This window comes from Bos grunniens, chromosome 15 (genome assembly GCF_055505025.1).
Source record: "Bos grunniens cultivar Pamir isolate PY7600 chromosome 15, Bosgru_T2T1.0, whole genome shotgun sequence".
Classification (NCBI taxonomy): Eukaryota; Metazoa; Chordata; class Mammalia; order Artiodactyla; family Bovidae; genus Bos; species Bos grunniens.
The window spans coordinates 14,367,337-14,393,113 of record NC_141179.1 but is presented as its reverse complement, the minus strand read 5'-3'; the positions used below and the strand labels follow the sequence as shown (position 1 = coordinate 14,393,113).

General features: G+C 36.6%; 1 protein-coding gene across 21 annotated transcripts in view; it reads right to left on the bottom strand.

Moving 5' to 3' along the window:
- Positions 1-25,777, bottom strand: part of CCDC82 (coiled-coil domain containing 82) — a 31,454-nt gene that overhangs the window by 848 nt on the left and 4,829 nt on the right. For 8 of the 21 annotated variants that reach the window (XM_086338921.1, XM_086338926.1, XM_086338918.1 and 5 more), the window contains 6 exons: positions 24,520-25,235; positions 23,816-24,047; positions 13,701-13,784; positions 12,247-12,371; positions 9,003-9,173; positions 3,219-3,404 (listed from right to left, as the gene is read on the bottom strand). In XM_086338921.1, the coding sequence (XP_086195047.1) occupies positions 3,219-3,404; positions 9,003-9,173; positions 12,247-12,371; positions 13,701-13,784; positions 23,816-24,047; positions 24,520-25,221 (1,500 nt within the window). In that variant the 5' untranslated portion in view covers positions 25,222-25,235. Of the gene's footprint in view, positions 1-520; positions 2,836-3,218; positions 3,405-9,002; positions 9,174-12,246; positions 12,372-13,700; positions 13,785-23,815; positions 24,048-24,519; positions 25,707-25,777 lie in introns of those variants that run through there. The other 13 variants (XM_086338928.1, XM_086338927.1, XM_086338931.1 and 10 more) reach the window with 4 other exon arrangements.

Below are 25,777 nucleotides of genomic sequence, written 5' to 3'. Positions count from 1 at the left end.
GACCAGGAAGAGTGGCATTTGAGCTGTCCTAGGGGAAAAGACTTGGTAGGCAACGGTCTGGTGGAGAGTTTTCTCTAGGAGACAGAAATCCACAAAACAGTGACAAGACAGAAAAGTACAGGGTTTGACTGCAGTCTGAGGTTTTCCAGGGGAACTGAGAGAGAAGACTGAACCAAAGAGGTGGTCAGAGAATAAAAAGTATGAAAGATTAGGTTACAGAGTTTAGCAATAATGTGACAGGCAATGGAAAGCTGACAAAGGTGTTCAGTTCAGTCGCTCAGTCGTGTCTGACTCTTTGTGACCCCATGAAAGTGTTAGGGCAGGAAACTGACACAATCTGAGATGTGTATATATATATATATATATATATTTTTTTTTTAAGGGTAAAACATCCAGTCTAGAATGGTTTGGCAGCTAGTTATGAGTCTACTATAATAATTTAGGTAATGAAGGCCTAAATCTGAGTGACAGCAATGAAGATGGGAGAGTAAAGACCAGGGCCGGACAAGAGGAGAGAGGAGCTGGGACGGTTTGGAGATTTCAAGGTAGACAGAGTTCAAGTGCTTCCTTCTGCTGGGGAGATGAACTGACCTAACGGTTTCTTAGCTCTCCTTATGAGCTCTGCTTCTGCTTCCAATAAAACGAGAGATGGTGTTGATAGCTCTGACGTTTATGGTGATAGGGACTGAAACCTGATGTCCCTATTGACATACTTTTTTCACTTCCTGGTCTTCTGTGTTCACTACCTCATACCAACAATCCTGTCTTCAACTTCCCTGGAAATCCCACCATCAAAGGTACTCTCAAAGAAAAATCGTTGGTCAGCATTTGCCAGTGGCATATGACATTCTGTTCTTCACTTCTAATTTAGAACGAGGCATGTTTTACTATTATAGTTATTATATATTTTATCATAATTTTCTTATCATTCTTTCTTTTCTTACACTTGAGTTGCTCCTATCCTTTTACTATCGTTAGGTTAAAATCAGATCTCCTAGTTAAACTGTTAGGAGGAAGAATAAGAAGAATGAAGTCAGTCTAGTTGGCAGGTCTTTGGGAAGAAATCCTGAGAGATTCCAAGATAATGGAAGAAAAATGCCTGGAGGAAGAAGAGGCAGGTAAGGGAAAAAGCAAGGTGTGAAACACAAGCTGGGGGAGGAAAGACAGGAACAGAGTTTGTACAAGGTGAGAGAAGAGGCTCACACTGATAACTGATAGCTAAGAGCAGAAAGTGCCATGTACGTGCCACTTAAGGAGCACAGAGCCCAGGTTCTAAAGATTTAGGGTAGCTGTGGCCAAGAAGAAGGCATGCATCACAGGAACACAGGCAGTGCTACTACTCGAAGGCAAACACATTCTGATGGGGAGGCGGAGTGATGTGGAGCAATGTCAGGGCACCTGATAAATTCTGCACTTCAATCATAGCACAGAAAGTTGCTTATGGGTTTACACTGGCTAATAAACTTCTTTGGTTTCTAGGAAATCTTTTGAGAATATCTACTGACAAATATTTTTAAAGTAGGAGGGCTCTCAAAAAGAGAACGAAGTTGTTTGGTATTTTATGTGAAAAAATATGCATGTTGTCCTAAATATGCACCATCCTGAAATACTTTCAATGCCCAATGCTGTGTTATTTTTTTAAGCATAATGTGATGCTTGGCTTTCTTAAGAATCTTTTTCTTCTTGCAGGTCCCTTCTGTTTTCACAATCTTTGTTAAGCTTTCTCTAAGGTACATGATTTGGAAATGCTTTTACTTCTTTCTGTAAGAAGTTAAATGTTCTTTCCCATATATAAAATTATTATATAGTATGTACAATACAACAGTAATTTTGCTACACCTAGTACATAATTCTTTTAATTGGTATCCCAAAAGGTCTTTCAAGTCCACTAGAGGGTTGGTAACACTTCGATGCATCAATAAAAGCACTTAAGAATTTCATGTCACTGAGGAAAACGAAGTTGGGACTTACTGGATAAGTGATGGCTCTTCCCCATGGCAAATGAGAAAGCACAGAGAAGGATAGGGAGGAAAGAACTGTGAGTGAGTGAGAGAAGTGGAAGCAAAGTAAAAGAAACAAAGCTGAAGAGAGTAAAATGAAACTAGACAACTGAAGGGTCAAGATGTGGGGAGCAGGCAAGGAGACCCCTGGCTGATGGTTTGTGGTGGGTGGGTAACTGTCAAAAGGGAATCCGACCTGGATGTCCTCCTCCGGCTCAGGACACCCCTGTGGGACATGCCATGTCCTAAGAAGTTCTGTTTTGTCTGTTCTCGTGTTCTTTCCCTTGGCTCGTGCGTTTATTCTCCAAGCTCTCTTTTTATTTTCCTGTTTTACAAATTTCCCTATGATATAAATAACCCAGGCTTTTTTTTTTTTAAGATTAAATATACGGTTGATCTGAGTATCAACTCCTATCTGAGTTGATACCTGAAAATCTCCTATCTGTTCTCTCTTACACAGTCATGTAACTGGACTTGCTTTAGAAGACTGCGATGTTAGCATCCTTGCATTCTTTCCATGTACCGTAACAATTCTAAAAGCTCTGTGAGCAGACCAGAGCTTATGAGCTGCCAGCAGATCTTCGGGAATCCAGTGCACTCTTCAAAATCCCCACTTTATCCTTGATATCAAATTTAGTGATCAACAGGATATGGAGGAATCAAAATCAGTGCCGTGGCCTGAAACCTCTGCATTCCCCTTCATCTTCAGTTACAGTGCTCACTGCTCAGTCCCACGTCCTCAGGAAGAGGATGTGGGTGTATTAGAACTGGCAGCCGAGGTCCTTTCCTCAGATTGGCACCAGGGCTTCTTCACTCTCAGGTCTCAAGAACTATTCTAAAGATAGGAAGCAGACAAGCAGAGGTGAGTCCTAAACTTTGTCGAAGAAAATAAGGGGACTTAATATATATGTAAGGAAAACCACACATACATAAAAGTGAAAGGACAGAGTCCTTCATTAAAGGACTGTATTACTGCTGATTAAAATGTATCTGATGAGCTAAGTGAACACTTAGAACATCAGGGCACTTCTTCAGGGTACGACAATGATGAGCATGAAAGGAATGGGTGGAAGAAGAGAAAATACAAAGACAGGGAGAGAAGGAGAGGTTCTCTTTTAAAAGTCACTGTCTTCTATTCTCATAACTCATATCCTTTTGCTGATCAGTAGTAGGCTGCAGAACCTACTGAATGAAATTGTTCTTCTTTATTCACCTTACCTCCTTAATCCAGCCACTGTTTTCTGACTGACTGAAAATTCTTTCCACTGTTTCTTTAACCTCTTCATCCTCAACCTCTTCTGTCTTTGCAATGGAGCAACACTCTTGGTACAGCTCGAATTTAAAATGTTTCAGTTTATGGTAAATTCTGGTTCGCTCAGCACAAATTCTGCCAACAGTAAACACCTAAATCAAGAAATAAACATCATCTGGTATATGAAATGAATATATAGTAGTGAAAGTACAGCCTTTCTGGTTTTCAGATTTTCTTTAAAATAGAATCCATGCATTATTTTTCAAAATTTTTATACAATAATTCCTTTACCTTCTTTTATTTATACAACCAAGTTAACAAAAAACCGAGCAACTGCTATGTTTCAAGTACTGAGTTAAGCACTGGAGATACAGAAATAAAATATGTGCCTTCTATACCAGGGGAATTTACACTGCTGGGAGAAAAAAACAACGTGCCAAATGCAATGCACAAGAGGCAATCAAGGTACCGAGAAGGGACAATTAACACAATCCAGAAAAAAGAACAGTTCTAAATTAGGTGATGTGTGAACTAAGTCTTTAGAAAACAGTTAGTCAAGTTTGGGAAAGAGGATAAAGATGGCTTGTAAGGCAAAAAGATAGCCATACCCCAAAGCAAGAAAAGCATGCAAGCTACTATACACACAGTTACTGAGCTAAAAATGCCTGAATTATGATAATTTTCTATCTTATAAACCAGCAAGCCCTAACATTTCTGGCACTGGGAACCAGGTTCATGAAAAACATCCCCCCCCGCCCCCCAGACCTGGACAGGGGAATGAATTTGGGATAGAACTTTATTTCTATCATTATAACATCAGCTCCACCTCAGATTATCAGGCATTAGACTCCAGAGGTTGGGAACTCCTGTTACAAACATGTAAACTCAAACAGGCTCTCATACCAATATTAAAAATAGAGCACTTTTAACCAAATATTTTTTTTCCAAAACATTCTGCAAAGCAAAAAATAACTTTGTGTTTAGTTATATTTTTTATCTTAATTAATGTGTGCTAAGTCACTTCAGTTGTTTCTGACCTTTTGTGACCCCATGGACTGTAACCCTCCAGGCTCCTGTCCATGGGATTAAGAATACTGGAGTGGGCTGCCATTGCCTTCTCCAGGGATCTTGCCCACCCAGGGACTGAACCTGCATCTCTTACCTCTCCTGCACTGGCAGGCGGGTTCTTTAGTGCCCCCTGCATAGCCCTAATACTGGAGTGGGTTGCCATGTCCTCCTCGAGGGAATCTTCCCAACACAGGGATCGAACCCAGGTCTCCCACATTACAGGCAGATTCTTTACTGTCTGAGCCACCAGCGAAGCCCAAGAATACTGGAGTGGGTAGCCTACCCCTTCTCCAGGGGATCTTTCCAACCAAGGAATCAAACTGGGGTCTCCTGCATTGGAGGTGGATTCTTTACCAGGTGAACCACCAGGGAAGCCCCTTAATTAATGAGTCTGATGTAATTATAAACATTAATATTTTATTATTAGCAAACTGTAAACACTTTTATTTCTATGTTTATGTGGACTTCTAGGATCTTATGATTAAGAATACTCTACTTGTGAACTCAACCATCCATTCTCTTTTAGAATGTTTGCAATGTGTAGTTTGTTACACACATCTATAGCTAAAATTGGAAAACAGTGTCACCGCACTGACCTCATTAAATGTAACTGTACCTACATTATTTCACTCACTGTAGAAAATGCATCAGAAAGGACTTCAAATTTTATAACATGACCAATCTTATTCTCATGGAGTAACCTCAGGAAATAGACAAAGTTCCTCCTAATTTATGTTATTTGTCTTTGTGTCTACATACATGATGGGTTATGCTTTCGTGAATTCAGTAAGAGTGATACAGTTACGTTATTGACCTATGCAACTTGTATTCTATCTGGCAAAGAACTGTGCTGTTTTTCTGAAGTCACACTGTAGGGATCACACAGGTGATGAGTTAAATAAACAATACAAAAGTATATTGGCAAAAATGAATAAAAGTTAAATATGATGGTCAGTAACAGCTTTGATGCATTGTTTTGTAAAGATGGCATTTGGGATATTTTCTAACGTTTCTTAAAATTTCAAAATGCTGATGAAAAGCACATCGGTATTTCTGTATGATTTGGGAAAATCTGCTTTTCAGATCATCAGAAACAATCAGGTATTACTGTTCATGGCTTGCTTACTGTAAGCACTGTTCCCATTGAAACATTATCATCAAACCAGTCATATAAATTACAGTTCAGCTGCCAATACCTCCCACTTTAAATACAAAGATAATACAACAGTCGCAGTGAACTCTACGGGGAAGTCCATTTCTGCCATTCAAGTAGATGATGCAGGAGAACTCTCTTATGGCTGGTCTAGGTAAGATATGGTAGAAGAATAATACAATTTTTTGTTTTTATTACATTGTATTCTGTATTTCCACAAAACAAGAATTTATTTGTATAAAGATTTTGAGTTGGAACAAAAGGAAAGGAGAAGTGTTTAAGATTTTCTATTTTAATTTCTTTTTCCAGTATGAAACAAAACTATCTACTGAGAATCCTTTTCATTTCTAATTCCTACCCTCTTGGTGTCTACCTTACACTTAGTTTAGTGACCCTGGAGGTCAATAAACCCAAAATTACCTTTAGAATATTCTCATACTATTTTTTTTCCCCCAAATGTGAGCACATTTTATATGGAAGAGCCTAAATCATTGTTAGTAAGGCTTCATAAAAAGCAGTAAATATACACAGTAAATGTACACAGTTGTTGCATACACTGCAAGTGGACCTCTCCTTTCACCCTTTCCCTGTTTTAGTGTATTGTCACAGCCAACTATACCTTATGAATTAATGTTTATACAACACAGCTTATACTGTAGCATTCTATTTACATGAAGTTCTAAAAGCAAGTAAATCAAATCTATACTGCTAGAATAGTGTCCTTAAATGTCCAGAAATGTATTTAGACAGTACTTTTAATTAACTAATTGCATTTCTAAACATTAAGGACACTACTTGGGGGAAGTTATCTGGGGGCTCTGTGGTTAGGACTCAGTGCTTTCACTGCTAAGGGCCCAAGTTCAGTATCTGGTTGGGGAACTAAGATCCCACAAGCCACACAGTGTGGCCAAAAGAAAAAGAAAAAAAAAAAAAAATAGAGACGCTATTCTAACAAGATAAGACAATATTTTTAAAAATTGCCAGAGAGAAAGAGAAATGGTATGTTTTGTGATTATTATCTCAAAGCAGATAAGTGATACAGAAATGATCCTTAATCCACTGTGTAGGGTTAGGATAGTTCTATGAACTGATAAATCTGAAGATAACTGAGTCATCTCAGTTATCAGTGTGAACTAGGGGCCTGACATAGCCAAAGATTAATCAGAAACAAAGCTAAAAATTGTCATCCAATTTTCCTAAAGCAGAAGATGGTGACTGCAAAGCAACAGAAATATCTGATCTGTAATTTATTAGACATAACACATAGGAATGTGAATCGACACTGTTTAACAAACTGAAGCAAGGAAATACAATGAACATGCATTATGCACATTTTATACACGTTTTTAACACTGTGGGTAGCTTTTTGAGGTATTTCTTTAGGCCCTCATATACAGAGAAGCAACCAGTTCCTTAAGGAAATTAAAGTATGGAGAAGAAAGAGAAAAGATCTTCAAGGAAAGAGGGATGGGAAGAAGTCTATTGTCTATTTCCAGGTCTCTAAGAACACTGGGCTTCCCTGGTGGCACAGACGTAAAGAATCCACCCGCAATGCAGGAGACCTGGGTTCGATCTCTGGGTTGGGAAGATCCCCTGGAGGAGAGCATGGCAACCCGCTCCAGCATTCTTGCCTGCAGAATCCCATGGACAGAGGTGCGTGGCGGGCTACAGTCCACGGGGTCACAAAGAGTCGGACACGACTGAGTAACAAAGCACAGCTAAAAACGTTAAGTGCAACAAGCTGAGTTAAGGGATTCTATTCCCTCTCAGCCTGTTCTTTGCATGGATGCATTACACGTGGTTAGGCTTCCTTGGTGGCTCAGATGGTAAGAACCTGCCTGAGTGCAGGAGAACTGGGTTCAATCCATGGGTTGGGAAGATCCTCTGAAGAAGGGAATGGCTAACCCATTCCAGTATTCTTGCCTGGAGGATTCCATGGACAGAGAAGCCATACAGTCCACGGGGTGGCAAAGAGTCGGAGGCAGTTGAATGACTAACACTTTCACTTTTCACCTTTTTTATTACACATGGCCATCTGCCTGAAACTTAATGCCTCTTCTCACTGGATCTTAAGTGTCTTGAGGAGTCTGGACAGACTATGGGCAAAACTGAAAAACTTGTTAGTCCTCCTAACTGCCTTTCAGATCTCAAGTCTCTTTCCTCCAGGTGATTTCCTTCTCCTGTAATGCCCTCAGATATCACCACAAGCTGGTGGTCCAGAGCTCTGATCTCAGTACTCTATCCAAGACTGTTGTAGCTAAAACTATAGCCACTCCTCACTATCCTCAGGGGTTGGTTCCAGGACCCTCCCTGATAGCAAAATCTGCAGATGCCAGAGTTTTACATTTGGGCTTCTCTATCTGCAGATTAAACCAACCACAGGTGTAAAAATAGTATAGTTAAACCGTGAACAACATAGGTTTGAACTGCATGGACCCATGTAGACATGGAGTTTTTAAAAATAAATATACAGTTGGTCCTCTGTATCAGTGGATGAGGAATCTACAGAGGGAAGTCTAGAGGAAGCTCTCAATTTTACTATTTTTTGTACTTGTAAGTGTAATCATTTTACAAAGAGTAAAAAATAAAGAGAAGTAGTCTGCATCTGCATCTTTTTTTTTCTGTCTTCACACTGTACTGTTCTGCTCTTGTCTATCAGATACTTCATATATTTAAAATATTTTCTTCTGTTTTGTCTATTCATTCAAAATTAATAGTACCTTAAATATACAGTGATGGTTCTAGGCTCTGAAACACCACTGATGTAGTCTAAGTTGAAGCACAGTTTTCCTTCAAACCTCATTACTGGGGTGAATTTGAAAGTGTTAGTCACTCATTTGCGTCTGACTCTGTGCGACCCTATGGACCGTAGCCCGCCAGGCTCCTCTGTCTATGGGATTCTCCAGGCAAGAATACTGGAGTGAGTTGCCATGCCCTCCTCCAGGGGATTGCCCAACCCAGGGATCAAACCCTGGTCTCCCACACTGCAGGCAGACCCTTTACCATCTATAGTGAAGTGAAGTCACTCAGTCGTGTCCTACTCTTTGCAACCCCATGGACTGTAGCCTACAATGCTCCTCCATCCATGGGATTTTCCAGGCAAGAGTACTGGAGTGGGTTGCCATCTTTAATTATTTGTTTGTGGATTGTCAATTTGGTAGATGATCTGGCCTAAAATTTCCATTGGGGTCAAATTCTCCTTGGGACTCAAAAGGGATTTCTTCTTCCTCTGGCTCAGTTACCTCCCTTTTCATCCTTATCCCCTCTCGCTCACACCCCTCACCCTCTCCTAGTTTGGGTGATGTACACTTAGACAACATGCACTGATTTTAGTACCTGACTGAATTTGGAGTGAATCTGATGTATAACATACATTTTTACATTAAAAAATGGCACACTCTTTCCCCGTGCTCTTTTTTCTTCTCCTGGTGCTTTCTTCATTTGTGAAAAGAAGTTAGGGTTAACCATACAGGCTTATTTAGTGAAAATTTCTGATTTTTAAGAACTAAAATGAGAGGGGGAAAAATACCTGTTTATCGTGTGACATGAAATCATCTGTTTCCATGGTCCTGGTGTCATACAACTTTCCTGATAAATGCACTGAGTATTCACAGTGGCGATACAACCCACAAGCCTGGCACAAACAGTTCTCAGATGTCTTCAATTGGATATCTACACTAGAATAATTTTCTACTCGCTCCTGAAAATAATTTCAAAATGTAATGAAAGTTTAAAGGATAAGAAAGACAACAACAAAATCAAATATAAGAGCCCAACCAAATTAAAATTAAGAATAGGAATCATAATAATATAATAAGATATAAGAGCAAAACACACTGGTATGTCTCAGTTTAGTATTGAGCACACAGTAGGTGTTTGACAAGATATATTTAAATTTTAAAAATGGATTATAATTTAGGCTGTTAAAAGAAAAGAAACCAGATGAAGAAAGAAACTAGCTTCATTTCTCTCAAACTTGTAAGTTACTACTAAGGTTTTAATTTACTTCTTATCTCTCTTATCTCCAGATGTTGTAATTAGTTAAAATAGGAAAGAATGAGCAGAAAAAAAATTCAGGATAATATAATTAAAAGATCAATTCATTTAGGTTAATAAAAATCAAGAAAAAAAAAGATCACATTTAGTCTCCATTGCATGAATTATATTTTCCACAAAATATCCCAGAAATAATTTAATTCTCCTGTAGTTGCTTACTAAAGTACTATGAAAACAAACAAGTTTGAACCAGGATTGCTAGATTGCCAGTATTGCTATGGCCAGTCTAATAGCTGAGTTAGCAATGAATAAACAGAGAAAATATTTGGCATTCATAAATAAGCTTTATTAAGCTGTGAAATTACTTGTGCTTGAGCAGTTTTGCTTAGGCTCTAGGCCTGTGCTAGACACTCCTATTCTAATTAGTAGTGTGGATTAGTTTACCACAATATTTGAGCTGCACACAATGAGCATATTAACAGGGTCACTAATCTGCATTCTCTATCAGCCTGACAGTAATTAAGTATCCAGTAGAGTTTCCTTTTTACATTTATAATTCACAGCAACATTGTCTTGTACTTTTTATTGTTTCTCTTATTTCATGGTACTTCATGACATGTGTCACTATAGGCTGACATTCAGAGTAAATAGGTGACTAACCATCTTCCCTTCCTGCTTCTCTGGAATTCAAAGCACATACTGAGATGCAAGTTCTATCAGCTTGGCTCCCTGAGTGACTACAATTAACAGAGCACCCCTATTGACTCACAGTGAACACACAAGTGAAAAATAAAATTTTGTTTAGTTAAGCTGTTGAGGTTTTCACTGTTGGTTTACTTTGTCACATTATTTATTTCTTGCAGCATAACCTATTTTGAACAAGATCGTACTGAATTGATTATCTACGTGTCTAAATTTTTAAGCTAATATTATCTTGTAACTTACAGTTATCATTTCAACATTGGGTTATCCAAATTCTGCATAACCTATCATAGTATGCAAAACATATTACAGCAGAATTGATGGGCTTTGAAGTCTGAGAAACCCTAAACCTAAGGTTTGTGCTTGGTTCAAACATTGGCCTGACTAATTACTAGCTGTGTAACCTTATGTTATTAAGTTTTTCTGGGTTACAATTTTCTCATTTGTAAAATAGAGGAACTAGTAGTACCTTTCTTTGGGGGTTACTCTGAAGATCAGATAAAACATTTTACTTTGCATATAAATTACTTGGCAAAATTAAATGATCAATATGCTTTTATTTCTATTAAAGACAATGATATATATTATACCATATCCTAAGAGCTGTGCCATGTACTTTACCTTAAAAATCAGTAAATATTTCCCTTTAAAGTGGGTAAGTATTTTCTCTATCTGAGGAAGAACTGGAATGCATGGAAGTTAAAATCACTCAAAGTCAAAAAGAAATATATAAACTCAAGTGACTGAAAGTTACTTAGTCACGTCCAGCTCTTTGTGACCCCATGGACTATCCAGGCCATGGAATTCTCTAGGCCAGAATGCTGGAGTGGGTACCATTTCCCTTCTCCAGGGGATCGTCTCAACCCAGGGATCGAACCCAGGTCTCCCACATTGCAAGCAGATTCTTTACCAGCTAAGCTACCAGGGAAGCCCCCTAAACTCAATCTATCCTCCAAACTGAAGTCTTCTAACTCTTTTTTTCTTTTGTAATCCCATAATTGTTCCTTAAACCTAAACCATTTGTAGCTAATTTATCTTCAAGTAATACAAGGCTGAACAGGCATTGCTGCTGCTGCTGTTAAGTCACTTCAGTCGTGTCTGACTCTGTGCAACCCCACAGACAGCAGCCCACCCAGGCTCCCCCGTCCCTGGGATTCTCCAGGCAAGAACACTGGAGTGGGTTGCCATTTCCTTCTCCAATGTATAGCAGCAGCAGGCACTGGATGAAGCCAAATCTCCTGACACGAAATGAGGGAGAGTAGCTAATGATTTAGGTGCTAGAAAGACTGACTATATAGAACTTGAACTTCTACTATCTTGCCTTTTTCTTCTTGCTAATTATTAAAAGATAAAAAGTTAGAAGTAGGGAGGGAAAAAAATCTTGTAAATCATATAGGACAGCCTCTACTATTAGAGATCATAAAATAGAAATCTAGGGGGATAACATGGAATCAATTAGATCTTATAAATTAAAAACAATCTTCTCCCAAATTGGTAGAATTACAAAATCTTAAGGTGGAGAAGGATGTCAAAGACCACATAGGTCAGGGTTTCTCTATTATGGGAACCAATATCCTAGAAGGTAATAATAGGTATTTTACGAAAAGAAGCCTCATAGTATAACATAAATTTGGAAAGTATTATATTCTACATTGTGTTCTTGACGATTTACAATATAAATTCACACATAATGCTTCTTGAAAAGCCCTCTAGCAGTTAAGTTAAACCTACTGTTTCTCAACCTTCTTTAACAACGGAGCTCTTTTTTACTGCAACAGTTAACATCCTGTGAGACAATTTCCTCATTTTACCAGATGGGTTAAGCCCTAGAGATGTTTTAAAATTATCATTTATAACTACTTAATTATTGGATAGATATAACAAGTGGGAATGATTAAAACAATTATAGCCTTAGAAGAGACAAGAAACAAGCTGATTATCTAACAAAGAAAAATGCTAATAATTTAGAAGATTAATTAAAGAAGTGTGACTGGTTATTGAAATTCCAAGAAGACTGTCACTCCTATCCTACCCCACCCTCAACCAGAGATTCAAAAACAAATAAAACTGTATACCTTGTATTTCTCTTTCCAACGACTTCTAGAGACTAAATTCTCTAGACGAGGCTGAACAAAGCGGTTATCCAAATAATAAAGAGAAGTCAACATATCTTGTGCATATGATTTCTGCCTGGTGCCATCTGTTCAGGGGAACAATCACAACAACAACAAAAACAATCACTTTGCCCTTATAAAATATTTAAATAATGGAACAGTTAAAGATTTCTTCCCATAGCTTTAAGCAGATACTTGGTTGGTTGATTAGAAACAAATTAAAAAAACAAAAAACAAAAAAAAACCCAGTAAAGTTGAAGAAAATCATTCCATTAGAGTATTAGGGAATGGAAGAAACCACGCAGGCCCTCTAATTGTTCCCTGAACACCTCAAACTTATTCTTTCCTAAGGGTCTTTACACTTGCTGTGCTCTCTGCTACATTCATGCATTGCTTCCTCCCTCACTTCATTCAGGTTTCTGTTCAGAAGATAACACTTGGGGGACCTTTTTGAGCAATCTAACACAGACTTTTCTGTCCTATATACTCTTGGTCTCCTTATCCTGTTTTATGATTTTTCAAGAACGAATCTCCAGCTGACATGATATTATATCTTTGTTTACTCATTGTCTGTCTCTCCCAGTAGACTTTAAGCAACACAAGGGCAAGACTCGTCTATGTCATATAGTTATTGCGATATTCTTGCAGTTTTTCTCAAATAATGCCTGGCCCTTAGTAGACACTCAATGGATATTTGTTCAGTACAGTTTGAATGAAATCTTTCTTTGGCATGTAGGTAGATATTCAGCATTATTTATAGTCTTTATTAAGAGGCAGATTCTGAGCTAGATGCAAGGGGTATGTATATAGCAAGTATGGTTCTTTCCACACTCTTAAAGAAGGGAGGAAGGCAAAAATACAGTTTCAATACATTTGAGAAGTGCATATGTATCAGTGCCACCACACTCAGGATAACAGCATAGATGAGGGAATGAGAAATATTACTAAAGTGGGTCACAGATAACTTTCATAGTGGAAATTACTTTACACTCACTTAGAAAATCTAGAGTAGAAAGGGATTATACTCTAATGAGAAACAACAAGGCACAAAAGCATAAAAAAGCATATAATGTTTGGTGAAATTAGAGGAGCTTAAAGCTTAGGCTGGGACAATGCATTGGTGTTGAGTTACCCTATTGCTTTATTAATATATGCCCTATATCCTCAAGTTCACTGTGAACTCTCAAAGGAGAGGGAAAATATTCCTTTTGTACTTTCACATATCACAAATAATAAACACCAACAAGTGTGTGATGTGAATGGACTTTTGGTATAGTTGATCCTAGAGGGAACAACTGGAGGGCCTTAAGATTGGGTCTCCTTGGTTTTATTTAGTATACACAGACACATGAACAATGAGATTGCTTAAAAATTGGGAAAAAAACCCGATTGCTCCATTTATATTATTAACTTACCATATAATGTTCCCAGAAAAGATTCATCTAGAGCATTGATCAGAAGAGCCTTCACAACTCTTTCAAAGTGAGTATAGTGGTCACCTAAAAAATATGAAATTAATTTAAAATAAATATTAGAATCTGGCAGACAAAAAAGTTATTTAAATACAATAAGTTTCTTTCTCCAAGGCTAAAAAATTAATGCTATAAACTGAAATTGCTTAATTATTCTAATTTTCTAGCTGGCTCAGTGACTTGTCCGGTCACCGAGAAAATCTCCATTTTCCAGATTTACTGACTTTTAACGCAGTTTCAAGTTCTTATTTCAAATCATTTTCACTTTCCAAACTTATTAAGGTAACACTGTTTAGGAAATATTAAGATATTTTATGGAAAAAGTCAAATTTATCCCCAATGCACTCAAATTTAATTATCAACTTGACAATTACAGCAAGGAAGAAAACCTCTAAAGGTAGATTGCTCAGTATGTGAATGAACTCCTCTCTTATTCCTTATCTCTAAAACATGTTACATATGAAATTGTTCAGGAAATTGCTACCCTAGCCAGAACGACGATGGCTATAAAAACTCAATATCCTTTCTGATGCCACAGATTTAGGATTTTCCACATCAATTAAGAAAAGTTATGTCTCCTCTTTTTCGTGCCAAATATAAAAGCCTACTTTCCCACTAACTCAGTTTGGTCCATGGAATCATCTCTTGTGGTGGGTCAGGCGAAATGATAAGAGAAGGTTCCTACTGTTTCCCATTTCTCTTGGGTCAAGGTTTACTATGGCTGTGGAAATGTTCTCTGTCAAACATGACCCCTTCCTTGATCCAAGCTGTCATCAAAGACACCTGTCCCTGCTCTGGGCATTGTGAAGACATTAACAACTGCCTGAGTGTTTCCAGAAAAGTAGATGATCAACAAGGGTTAGAGCAAATAAAACCGATCAGTAGTATTAACATCCATGAGTGATTCTGACTTTGATTTCAGTTGAAATAAAACAAAGATGAAATTTAACATGAAGAAATCTTTTAATTTACATTTTAGTTACTAAAAGCATTGTATAAATCTTATTTTAGACTCCAGGGAAACTTTTACTATGCAACCATCTTTAAGAAAACACCTGCTGATGGACATCTAGGTTGCTTCCATGTCCTGGCTATTATAAACAGTGCTGCGATGAACAGTGAGGTGCTAGAGTGCCCAAAATAAAGCAGTAATAAAACTACTGAACAATAGCATATATTTGCACGGGGGACCTTAGGCTTTAAAGACCTGATTAATTGAAAATTTCAAAAAAACCTAACAATAGCCATTTATGAATACAGTTGAAAAATGAAATAATAGCTTAATAGAATTCAATTTCAACTAGACTTTCATCCACCTTTGGATATAAAAGTATATTGTTGGTACATGCTTGATTTATGAATGTTAAAATGCATTTAAATTCTGTCTAGCATTTTCCACAGAGAAGGCAATGGCACTCCACTCCAGTACTCTTGCCTGGAAAATCCAATGGACGGAGGAGCCTGGGAGGCTGCAGTCCATGGGGTCGCTGAGGGTCTGACATGACTAAGCGACTTCACTTTCACTTTTCACTTTCATGCATTGGAGAAGGAAATGGCAACCCACTCCAGTGTTCTTGCCTGGAGAATCCCAAGGACAGGGGAGCCTGGTGGGCTGCCGTCTATGGGGTCGCACAGAGTCGGACATGACTGAAGTGACTTAGCAGCAGCAGCACTTCCCAAACTGAATTAGGTGAAAACTGTTCTGGAAATACTGTTGTGTTGAGAAAAAAAATCAAATGGACCCTCCTTCACATGCATCAAAAAACTGAAACAGAATATATAATTTTTATTCCACTGAATTGACCAGTCTTAAATATGCTAATACCCAGTGTTACTCACCTGTTATAGAGTTTGAATAACTGATGCTCTATTTCAAAGATAGTGCTAATAGTGTTTAAGATTGGGAGTGAAACAAAAGGGCAGAGAATCAGAATCATCTGAAGAGTTCTTCTCCTAAACACAGCATGCCTTTCCTACTAATGTGTGTCAGAATCTCCTTCACAAGAGTCAGGAAGAGGGCCTTGATTTCATTGTGCTTGAATGGATGGGTAGGTGGTGTTGGAATTATGCTCTTGGCATAATTTTTTCTCAAGTTGAAATAAAAATATTACTGAGCAGGTAAAGGCCAGGCAACATTTTATGCACTTGCATACATTGCTTTATTTCTGACAACAAACCTACAAAGTACTATCAATACTCTCAGTTTATTTCTCATTGAGGAAACAGATACAGAGAGGAAGAAAAACTTCCCAAAGATGACAGAACCAGTAAATGTTGGAACCAAGGTTGGAACAGACAACCTGACTCTTGACTTCATGTTACAATCCCCTACAAAGATGGTGTTTTGCATGGTAGTTAGATTTGATCCTTTCATACTTCAGAACATGTAATTTTAGTGTTGGATGGGGAAACTGAAGAAAATAAAATTCAAATCCTTTACTTTAGGATTAATCCTTTATCTTAGGACACTTATGATGATGAAATAACTTATCCGAGCTTACACAACTAGATAGAAGCAGAGCCAAATCCTGACCTCCTCAGAGCCTTTCTCATCATTTTAATCCCTGTATTGGATGGGCTTCTATAGGATACCCCAGAAATACTGTTTAAAACTTTCCTCCTTGATTATAAAAAAAGTCAAAAAGATGCAGGAGAAAACCAGTAATATTCATGTTTTGGCATCTTTATTTTTAGAAGGTAATCAACTCCCCCATATTCAATCATCAGACAGTTTAATCATTCTGTTGATTTTCTGTGCATCCTTTATCATGCATTTCACATATATGCTAAGATTTTGTTTAGCATGTGACCTTCCCACTACTGATCTGGTTTTCTCACGTCAGTACTACATTCCTTTATTTATTGAAATTTTATAATTATTTTTATATCTGGTGGGGGCAAGTCCTTCTACTTCATTTTGTGCTTTGAAAATGTTATTCTCATACATTTGTTCTTCCAAGCAAACTTTAAGACTGTGTTCACAAAGCTGAATGAAGAATTTCAGAAGATATATCTTCTTGTATAACTTATTATTAATACCTCCCATAAACATTATCTCTTTTACTCACATTTCTTTTTCTATTCCACAGTAAACTTGATTCCTGTACCTATAAAGCTATGCTTTTCTTCTTAAGATTAGGCCTAGTAACTATTTTGTTCACTAGTGTAAATGGAATTTTCCCACATTATATCTTCTAAATAATTATTGACAGTATGTAAGAAAACTATTGAGTTTTACCCATTTATTGTGCATTAGTCATTCTTAAGGCCTTTTTCTAAGGAACATGAGCTTCCTGGAAAATCGCAGAGCTGGAGAGATACTGTTTGCAAATTCCTGGGCACTGAATGCTTTCTCCCTTAACCCTGAGAAGGATGTGGTCTTGCTAGTGCTAAGTTTATTTCCAGAACCAAGAGAGGTTTTTAAGTATTCTGTTTGGTAGAGGCACATGCATTGTTGGTTACTTTCATGTCAAATGGAGATATGAGTCCAGTGTAAAAGGGCAGGCGCAGAGCAATAAAAGGAACCCTTTTTCTATTCTAACAGGTGTCCCTCTATTTAGGAAAATATGGAAATAGATGCTGTATCTACTCCTTCTCTCAATATATTCACATCCTTTCTCTTTTCCATCTTTGGTTAAGTCAGTCAGAAACTGATAGCCTGTATATATAGTCATATTATGTTCAGTAATAAATGTCTTTTCCTTTTCCATGGTTGTATTTCTTGTTTTACTTTTGTGTCTGTTGCATTGTTGAAAACATCTAGAACAAAGTAGGAAATATTGTCTTGTTCTTTAAAGAGAATATCTTTAGAGCTTCATTACAATGTTGGATTTTTGGCTAAAATATTCTTCGTTATGTAAAGTACACATGTTCATACTATTTTTTAAGACTTAAAAAATTAGGTGTGGGCACTGAATTTTATCAAGTACGTTTTTAGAATCTATTGAAATTATTTTTTTCTCTTGATATATGTAACACATTAATATGGCACCTAATATTATGCCATTTTTATAGCTCTAATGGTTAGAGAACTTTTTCTTTACTCTTGTAGATATTCCTTCATATGCCTATTTGAAAATCTTTTTCATCAGCTTAGGATGTGAGCCTCTTTAATCTGCCACAAACAGGTGCATTTGGCAACTCAAGTTATATTTTCTTCTATCATACCTTTGAATTCACATCTGCATGTCTTTATATATCCAAAAACAAGGTAAGCCTTTCAGAACATTCAAATTTCCTTTTACATATCTCACTAAGGTTATATAACTTTCTTTCTTTAGATTTCCATGTGTTATGTATTTTTCCCAGCTAAGAATTTGTGAAATAGTGTCTTCATTTCTATTCTTTTATGTTATCTTCTCTGCAGAAATATTTTTTCTCTTTACACTAGAAACTTCTTGGGTTTAACCTACATATTATTGATGAGATTTCTAAGCTGCTAACTTGCTCTCTATTGCTTCCAATATATACTTCATTTCTGATTTTATATTTTTCATTTTCTGGCAGCTTATCTTTAACTACTTCTCTTTCACCTCAAATTGTTCTCTCCTTATGATTTCCTATTTCTTTTCCTTAAGATTGCAAGGCAAATGCTTTGTACAATTTTCTTACGTTTCCTTTAATGAAACATTTTCTCATGAGCATTTTCTTCACTTGGGTCTTCAGGGTAACATCACCTTTCCTTTGTGCCATATGATTTTACAGGTACTTTTTATTTATCTTAGAACAAGAGGAGTTCTCCAGAGGAGAGGATTTAATATTTAACATAAACTGTTGTGAGATTGTTCTTACTCCTACACAGTGTACTGATAGAACGATTCTGCTTAATTGCTAGGTGGACCAAGTTAATGTTCACTCACTCTAACTTCCAGTAATCTAGCAAGTATTTTTCTACCAAGGCACTAGTAGGCTGAGATGTACTCTGATAACTTACTACTTGGTTCTCTGTCACTGTGAACCTATGATAGAGTACCAGAAGAATAATGTAATTTTAATATCTACAAATCAGAAGGTATTCCCCTCTCTCTACCCGTGTATAAGATTACCATGTGAACCATATAGATCTGCAATTCATTGAGCCACTGCTAGTCCATCCCTCTACTTCCTTTGGTATCTTTTCTGGGAGTTGCAGTCTCAGAATAAATATGAATAAATAATAATAGGGATTGATGAGAAGAGGAAAATACTCTGATTATCTTTAAGTCCTTCAACCATACAGTAGGAAGGAAACTATTCTAAAGTGCTATAGGTAAACATACCTCTCAGAGCCAAATGGCAGACAGCAAGGAAGTGAGAAAATGTCCTCCTATAGTAGAACTGTTCTCTTCAAAAAGGTAAAATTGCATATGCCACTGATTGTCTCAATTGAGAACTGAATTTGGAGTTAAGAAATGTCTCTCCCTTTTCTAATGTAAGTATGAATTTACAGCAACTTTTAGAACATAATCCCTTGGCATATAAAAACTACATATACTTACTATATTCATAAATGGCAGTCACTAATAAGTATTAAAAACATTAACCAAGTCATAAATTATCATCTTAAAATATGTAGCTTGTTTTTCCTCTGATGTTTTAATAAATCTGGTAATACCTAACATTTTTCTGTCTTCAGGAAGCTTCAGTTGATATGTTTATTTTAATCATCCATCCATCCAACTAAATAAGTCCCTATAATGTGTCAGCAGGTCTAATGTGTATTAGGATTACAAAGAGAAGAGAAGTTGATTAACCACCTAGGTTATTTTTTGAAAGTGGGGATGGCCATTTGGATTTCTTTACTGAGTTTTACTTTTTCACATACCATAAAATTCACTCTTTTTGGTGCATAGTTCTATGACCAAAACACAAAGTTGTGTAACCACCATGACAATCAAAAACACAAGTTCTATCACCACCCCGAAACTTCCTTATGCTCCCTCTTAATCATTTAGATTTGTACATATTGAGTCTGAGGTGTCTGAAAGACACCGTGATGAAAATGTTCAGTAAGAAGATTAAAAAATTGGGCCTTACACTATGGAGAAGTCTGTGCTGGAAATAAAAGCTTGGGAACTTCCCCAGAGATTAGGCTGAAGTTATGGGGCAGAGACTGCCTGAAGCACAAGTAAAATGAAGGCAGTGTGAGGATGGAACCGTTAGAAACATCAATATTTACATGGCAAATGGAAAAACAAGAATGCAATATTATAAAGGGGAAGACAAGAAGCTAAAACAAAAAAACAAAAACCTGTGAAAATGAAAACTGTCAATGGCTAGTGGCAAAACACACAGCAACATCAGGCTAACATAAGGACCAAAGAGCATTTTGGCAACTTAAAAGTTGTCACTAATTTTAGTAAGAGCAATTTCACTGGATTGATGGGTATAACAGTCTAAGTACAGTGCTTTGCAGTTGCTGGGAAACTCTGAACAAAAAGATTAGTTTAGAATAGCAGCGAACAGAAGAACATGACAACTCAAGGGAGAAAAGGCATTAATACCGTTACAAGTTGAGAAAAGGGAGATTTTGAGGACAGAGTCAGAAGGAAAAGCTGCAATTAAGAACATAAAGGATAAAATGTATTGCATAAAAATGAGGTACATCTCCTTCTAAGGTGGAGAGGCTCAGTATTAAAAACAAGCACAGGGCTCCTTGATATTTAACCCAAATGAATTGAAAACTTATGTCCATAGATAAATTTTCACACATATATTTATAGCAGCTTTATTCATAATTGCCAAAATTTGGAAGCAACCAAAATAATCCCTCAACAGGTGAACAGATAAAAAAACTGTGGTACATCCATACAATGGATTATTATTCAGTGATAAAGGGAAATGAGCTATCATGCACTTAAGACATGGAGGAAATTTAAATGCATTATTAAGTGAAATATGCCAATCTGAAAAGGCTTACATGCTGTATGATTCCCATGATAAAAACATTTTGGCAAAGGCAAAACTATGGAGACATTAAAAAGGTCAGTGGTTGCTAGGGGTTCAGGGGTAGGAGGGAGGGATGACTAGGTGGAGAACAGGATAATTTTAGGAGTGAAACTGTTCCGATATTGTAATGGTGGATACCTGTTGCATCAGTATACATTTCTCAAACCCACAGAATGTACAACACAAAGACTGAGCCTAGATGCAAACTACGAACTACAGTTAATAATGTATCAATTATCAATACTGGCTCATCAACTGCACCAGATATATCAAGATAATGCAAGATGTTAATAAGAGGACAACTGTGTGTGATGGGTTATCTAGAAACTCTCTGTACTTGTCCACTCAACTTTTCAGTAAATCTAAAACTTCCCTTAAAAAACCAAAGGTAAGCATAAAAGTGTAGGATAGAGAAGAGAGTTAAGATACTTTCCATGTGCTGGACTTTTATTTGGAGTGGCTATGAGTGGGTGGTTGTTGTTTAGTCACTAAGTCATGTCTGACTCTTTTGCAACCCCCATGGACTGTAGCCCGTCAGGCTCCTCTGTCCATGGGATTACCTAGGCAAGAACACTGGAGTGGGTTGCCATTCCCTTCTCCAAAGGATCTTCCAAACCCAGGGATTGACCTGCATCTCCTGCATTGCAGGCAGGTTCTTTACCACTGAGCCACCAGGGAAGCCCCTATGAGTAGGTATCTCTCAGTATATGTTCTATCACATCCTAGATACTAATATCCAGAATGATTGGACACATCCTAACTGACTTTCTCTGAGATTCAAATGTCCTGATGGCATGTGAACCAGTGCTTACTGATATAAGGAAAACAGTCATTAATTTTCAACATACAGATGCCTATGACTATCACTGGCATCTCTGTACCTGATTTATTTGATTTTCTTGAAATTTAATTCATACCTCAATCTACTATTTTATTTAAATCACAGTATCTAAATTGAATCATACTGTACTTAACTTTAGTAAACATGCCTTTTAAATGCCTTTTGGAAATGTGCATTTTTGAAGGGGAAAAAAAAAGTTTTCATCCAATATCCTGTTTCTACCACAGTTGTAAAACATCATAAAAACAGTCTTTAAATTTATGTACAATTATAGGGATCAGAACAATAATATACACATTTAAAGACACCCTAATATTTTAGGGTCCTATTGTTTATTATATGTAAATATAAATGATTTTAATTTCCTGACAGGTTTCACTGCATAACACTTCAAAAGTCCAGATAACACCAGTGGTTCTCAAAGTGTGGTCTACAGACCCCTGTAAGTCTCCAAGTCTATTTAAGGGGATTGGTGAAGTCAAAGCTGTAATATTAAGATAATTATCTGTTGCTTTTGCCATTGTCACTGATGGTGCAAAAGTAACTACGGATAGGGTAGCTGGCCCCTTAACATGAATCACGGCTGTGGAATCAAACTACTAGTAATCACTATAGTCATCATTTCTATGCATTCAGTAAAAAAGCTACTTTCATTTAAAATGTCCTTGATGAAGCAGTAAAAATTACCATTTCTATTAAGTCATGAATCTGAGTATACCTCTTTTAAAACTAAGTTGGGAGCCTCATTTTTCAGGTTTATTTGAAATACCAAGTTTACCTGAAAGAACCGTTGACCAACTATGGTTATTCAGGCATCTGCCAAATATTTTATCAAAAATGAACAAAGAGAATCTGTCATTTCAAGAACTCACAGTGTTTGTTACTGAAGATAAAAACTGGTATTTGAGCAGAAATCAGAATTTTGAAAAACTTGTATTTGCTACTATGAGCTTGACAATTTCCCAATACCTAAAGAATTTTTTGATGATACTGGTGGTGATATTAATGAATGTGATTTTTAAAATATTATATAGTGAAATGTGTCAAAATATGGAAGATTCACTCATAGCTCAGACAGTAAAGAATTTGCCTGCCATGCAGGAGACCCAGGTTTGATTCCTGGTTTGGGAAGATCCCCTGGAGAAGGAAATGGCAACCCACTCCAGTATTCTTGCCTGGAGAATCCCATGGACAGAGGAGCCTGGTGGGCTAAAGTCCATGGGGTTGCAAGAGTCAGACACGACTGAGAGACTAAAGAGAGAAAGAGATATAATCAGTATATAGACTTCCCTGGTGGCTCAGACGGTAAAGCATCTGCCTATAATGCAGGAGACCCGGGTTTTATCCCTGCATCGGGAAGATCCTCTGGAGAAGGAAATGGCAACCCACTCTAGTACTCCTGGCTGGAAAATCCCATGGATGGAGGAACCTGGCGAGCTACAGTCCATGTAGCGCTTTGTCCAAGTCACAAACAGTTGGACAGGACTGAGCGACTTCACTTTCACATAACCAGTGAAGCAATATTTTCCAAACAACCAACGCATGATGTTACAAAATCATGAATAGGTAAAAGATCCATTCAAATTGAAAGACGTATTAATGGAGTGACATGTAAGTACTAAAAGTTCATTTATATGCTTTCAGACTCCAAACTGCAACTAATCTTTAAGAAACTTAAGAACAAGTTCTTTAAGAAACCTGTTGAATTTTGGTGCAGTGTCAGTGAGAATATTCACAATTTTGAAAATGCTTTAAAAACAACCCTCCTTTTTCCAGCTATCTACTTCTACGAAACAAAATTGCTTTCATCTAATTTAATGTCAATACAGACTGAATGCAAAAGCAGATACAAGAATCCAGCTGCCCTGTACTAGGCTAGATATTAAATATAAATGTAAAACAATGCCATTCTTCTCATTTTTTTGGAAAAGTTATTTTTTCATGAAAGTGTTATCTATATTAACACGTAATGAGCTTATCACACAAGAATTTTAAGTCATTTAATTAATAAACATATTTTAAATTTCTATTATATTTCTACCATGGTAGATGTTGATAGATACAACCCACAAAAACAAAAGCTCTTTAGGGTTCTCTATTATTTCTAAGAGTTTAAAGAGTTTTCACAAACCACTGGAATAAACTATTATTAGACAGACAAAGTTACCTGAAAATGAAACCATAGTTCCTAATCAAAGATTTAGAATATGATAGTAAAAGGCTGATTCAATACTCGACATAATATAATAATTACAATAAGTGATAAAACATCTCTTGATATTTAACTTACAAAAAGAATTCTGTTTTATTGATTTCCGTTGTGATGTAGTCAACTGTTCTCCTTGTTGGCTTTTATTCTCTTCATCACCTTCCTCATCTTGTACTACAAAGCCATCAATAATATAATGATCTCCATCTTCATCAATGATTTCATCTTCATCAAATTCATAATCATCGTCTTCTTCCTCTTCCTCCTCAACATCATTTTCATCACTGCTGGGGGAGGATTTCTTTTCAGAGTCCTAATTAAATTAAAACATATCTTTTAATAAAGTGTACCTTTAAAATTGTCACTATGGATGTGAAATTAAAAGATCAAATCTGAAACAAAAAATGATCTGGAGAAAATTTAATACTTTAAGGTTGAAAAAAATCTTGTCATGTTAGATGTTGAACTTTTGAAATTAGGAAAAAGATAACATACCCTGGTAAGTGATAAAATGTTTAAAATGGACATTAAGGTTATAAGTAGAAATAAAAAATGAGAAAAGTCAGACAAAATCTTTAAATTTTTAAAAAGAACAAAGGAATGAGGCTCATAATAATATATTATTAATGCAATACTGCAATCAAACATGCCCAAGGATACTTGACTAAAAAATAAATTCTAGAATTATTGCAAAAGAGAAGACTCAGCACTTTAATTCTTATAAAAGTTAAATAATTTAAATAAGTATTTAAAAACAGTAAGAAAACCAATAAAATATCACACACCTCAAAATCTCTACTACTATTATGTCTCTGACGAGATCTCTGTTTTGAGAGTTCTTCCAGTTTCTGCAGCTGTTCTCGCCTTCTTGTGGCTGAAGTTTTTTCAGGATTTTTTTGCTCCATCTCCACTGAAGAACATTCATCTTCGACCACTCTACGTGGACGTTTAACACCCACTTTCCTAACTAGGATATCACTGTCGTCACTCTCATCACTGTCACACATCACAGAGGAGATCCTTTTCCTCTTCCCTCGCTTGATGTGTTCTTCTTCTAAATCCTCCTCTGTTATTTGTCCAGTGTGTTTGTTGAGATCACCCTCCTCTTGACCTGGACCCTTTTCATGATCTGCTAAGTCAATACTACCATGTTTAGTTTTGTTCTTTTCTTCTTCGTATGTTGAACTATTGTCAGTGTTAATGAGATGCTTACTACTGTTTCCTTCACCTTCAACGTTAATTAACTTAAGCTCTCTTTCATCTTCTGGCTTCTCAATGCAATCAGGCCCCTTGTTACTATCAGGATCTTCGTCACTGTCAACACTTTCATTACTGTCAACACCTTCATCACTCTCAAGCTCGTCACCACTCTCACATAACTGCAAGAGACTATTTCTTTTAGTCCGCCTCCAATCGACTCGAGATTTCTGTTCATGCCCTTGTGTTTTAGAATTTTTCCTTGTTTCATGTCTTCTAACATGTACCATTTTCACTTAAGCTTCTACAAAATAAAGTTATTAGGAATATCATAATGACAATCAGATTACAACAACGAACGCATTTATGGTACAAACTATATTTATTTGACGTTATTAAATGGTTCACAAAGGTAAAATCACATGAAATAACTGAGGGAAGATGGCAGAATACTTATTCAACAAATAATTTATTGAACATCTATGAAAGCATCATATGAACATCTGTTCTGAATTATGCTATATATATTTTAAGGAAAGAGGGTTATACAAAAATCATGGTTTTGTTCTTCAATTATTATCCATGTGTAGAACTAAAACACTGAAACATAATAATTAAGAAAAATACAAGGTAGAATTCATTTAGTACAAAATTAGTGATAAAAAGTAACTGCAATGAAAGTGTAAAGATGCAGGAAGATCTGAACAGCAAGTATTTCACTGAAGATTTTGTTGAACAGCTATGACTTGATACACCTCTGAAGAAATGATTAAATCTGAACAGAGAGAAGGAAAGAAAAAGGGATTTCAGTCAGGAAAAAATGATAAAGTCAAAATTTTGGCACTG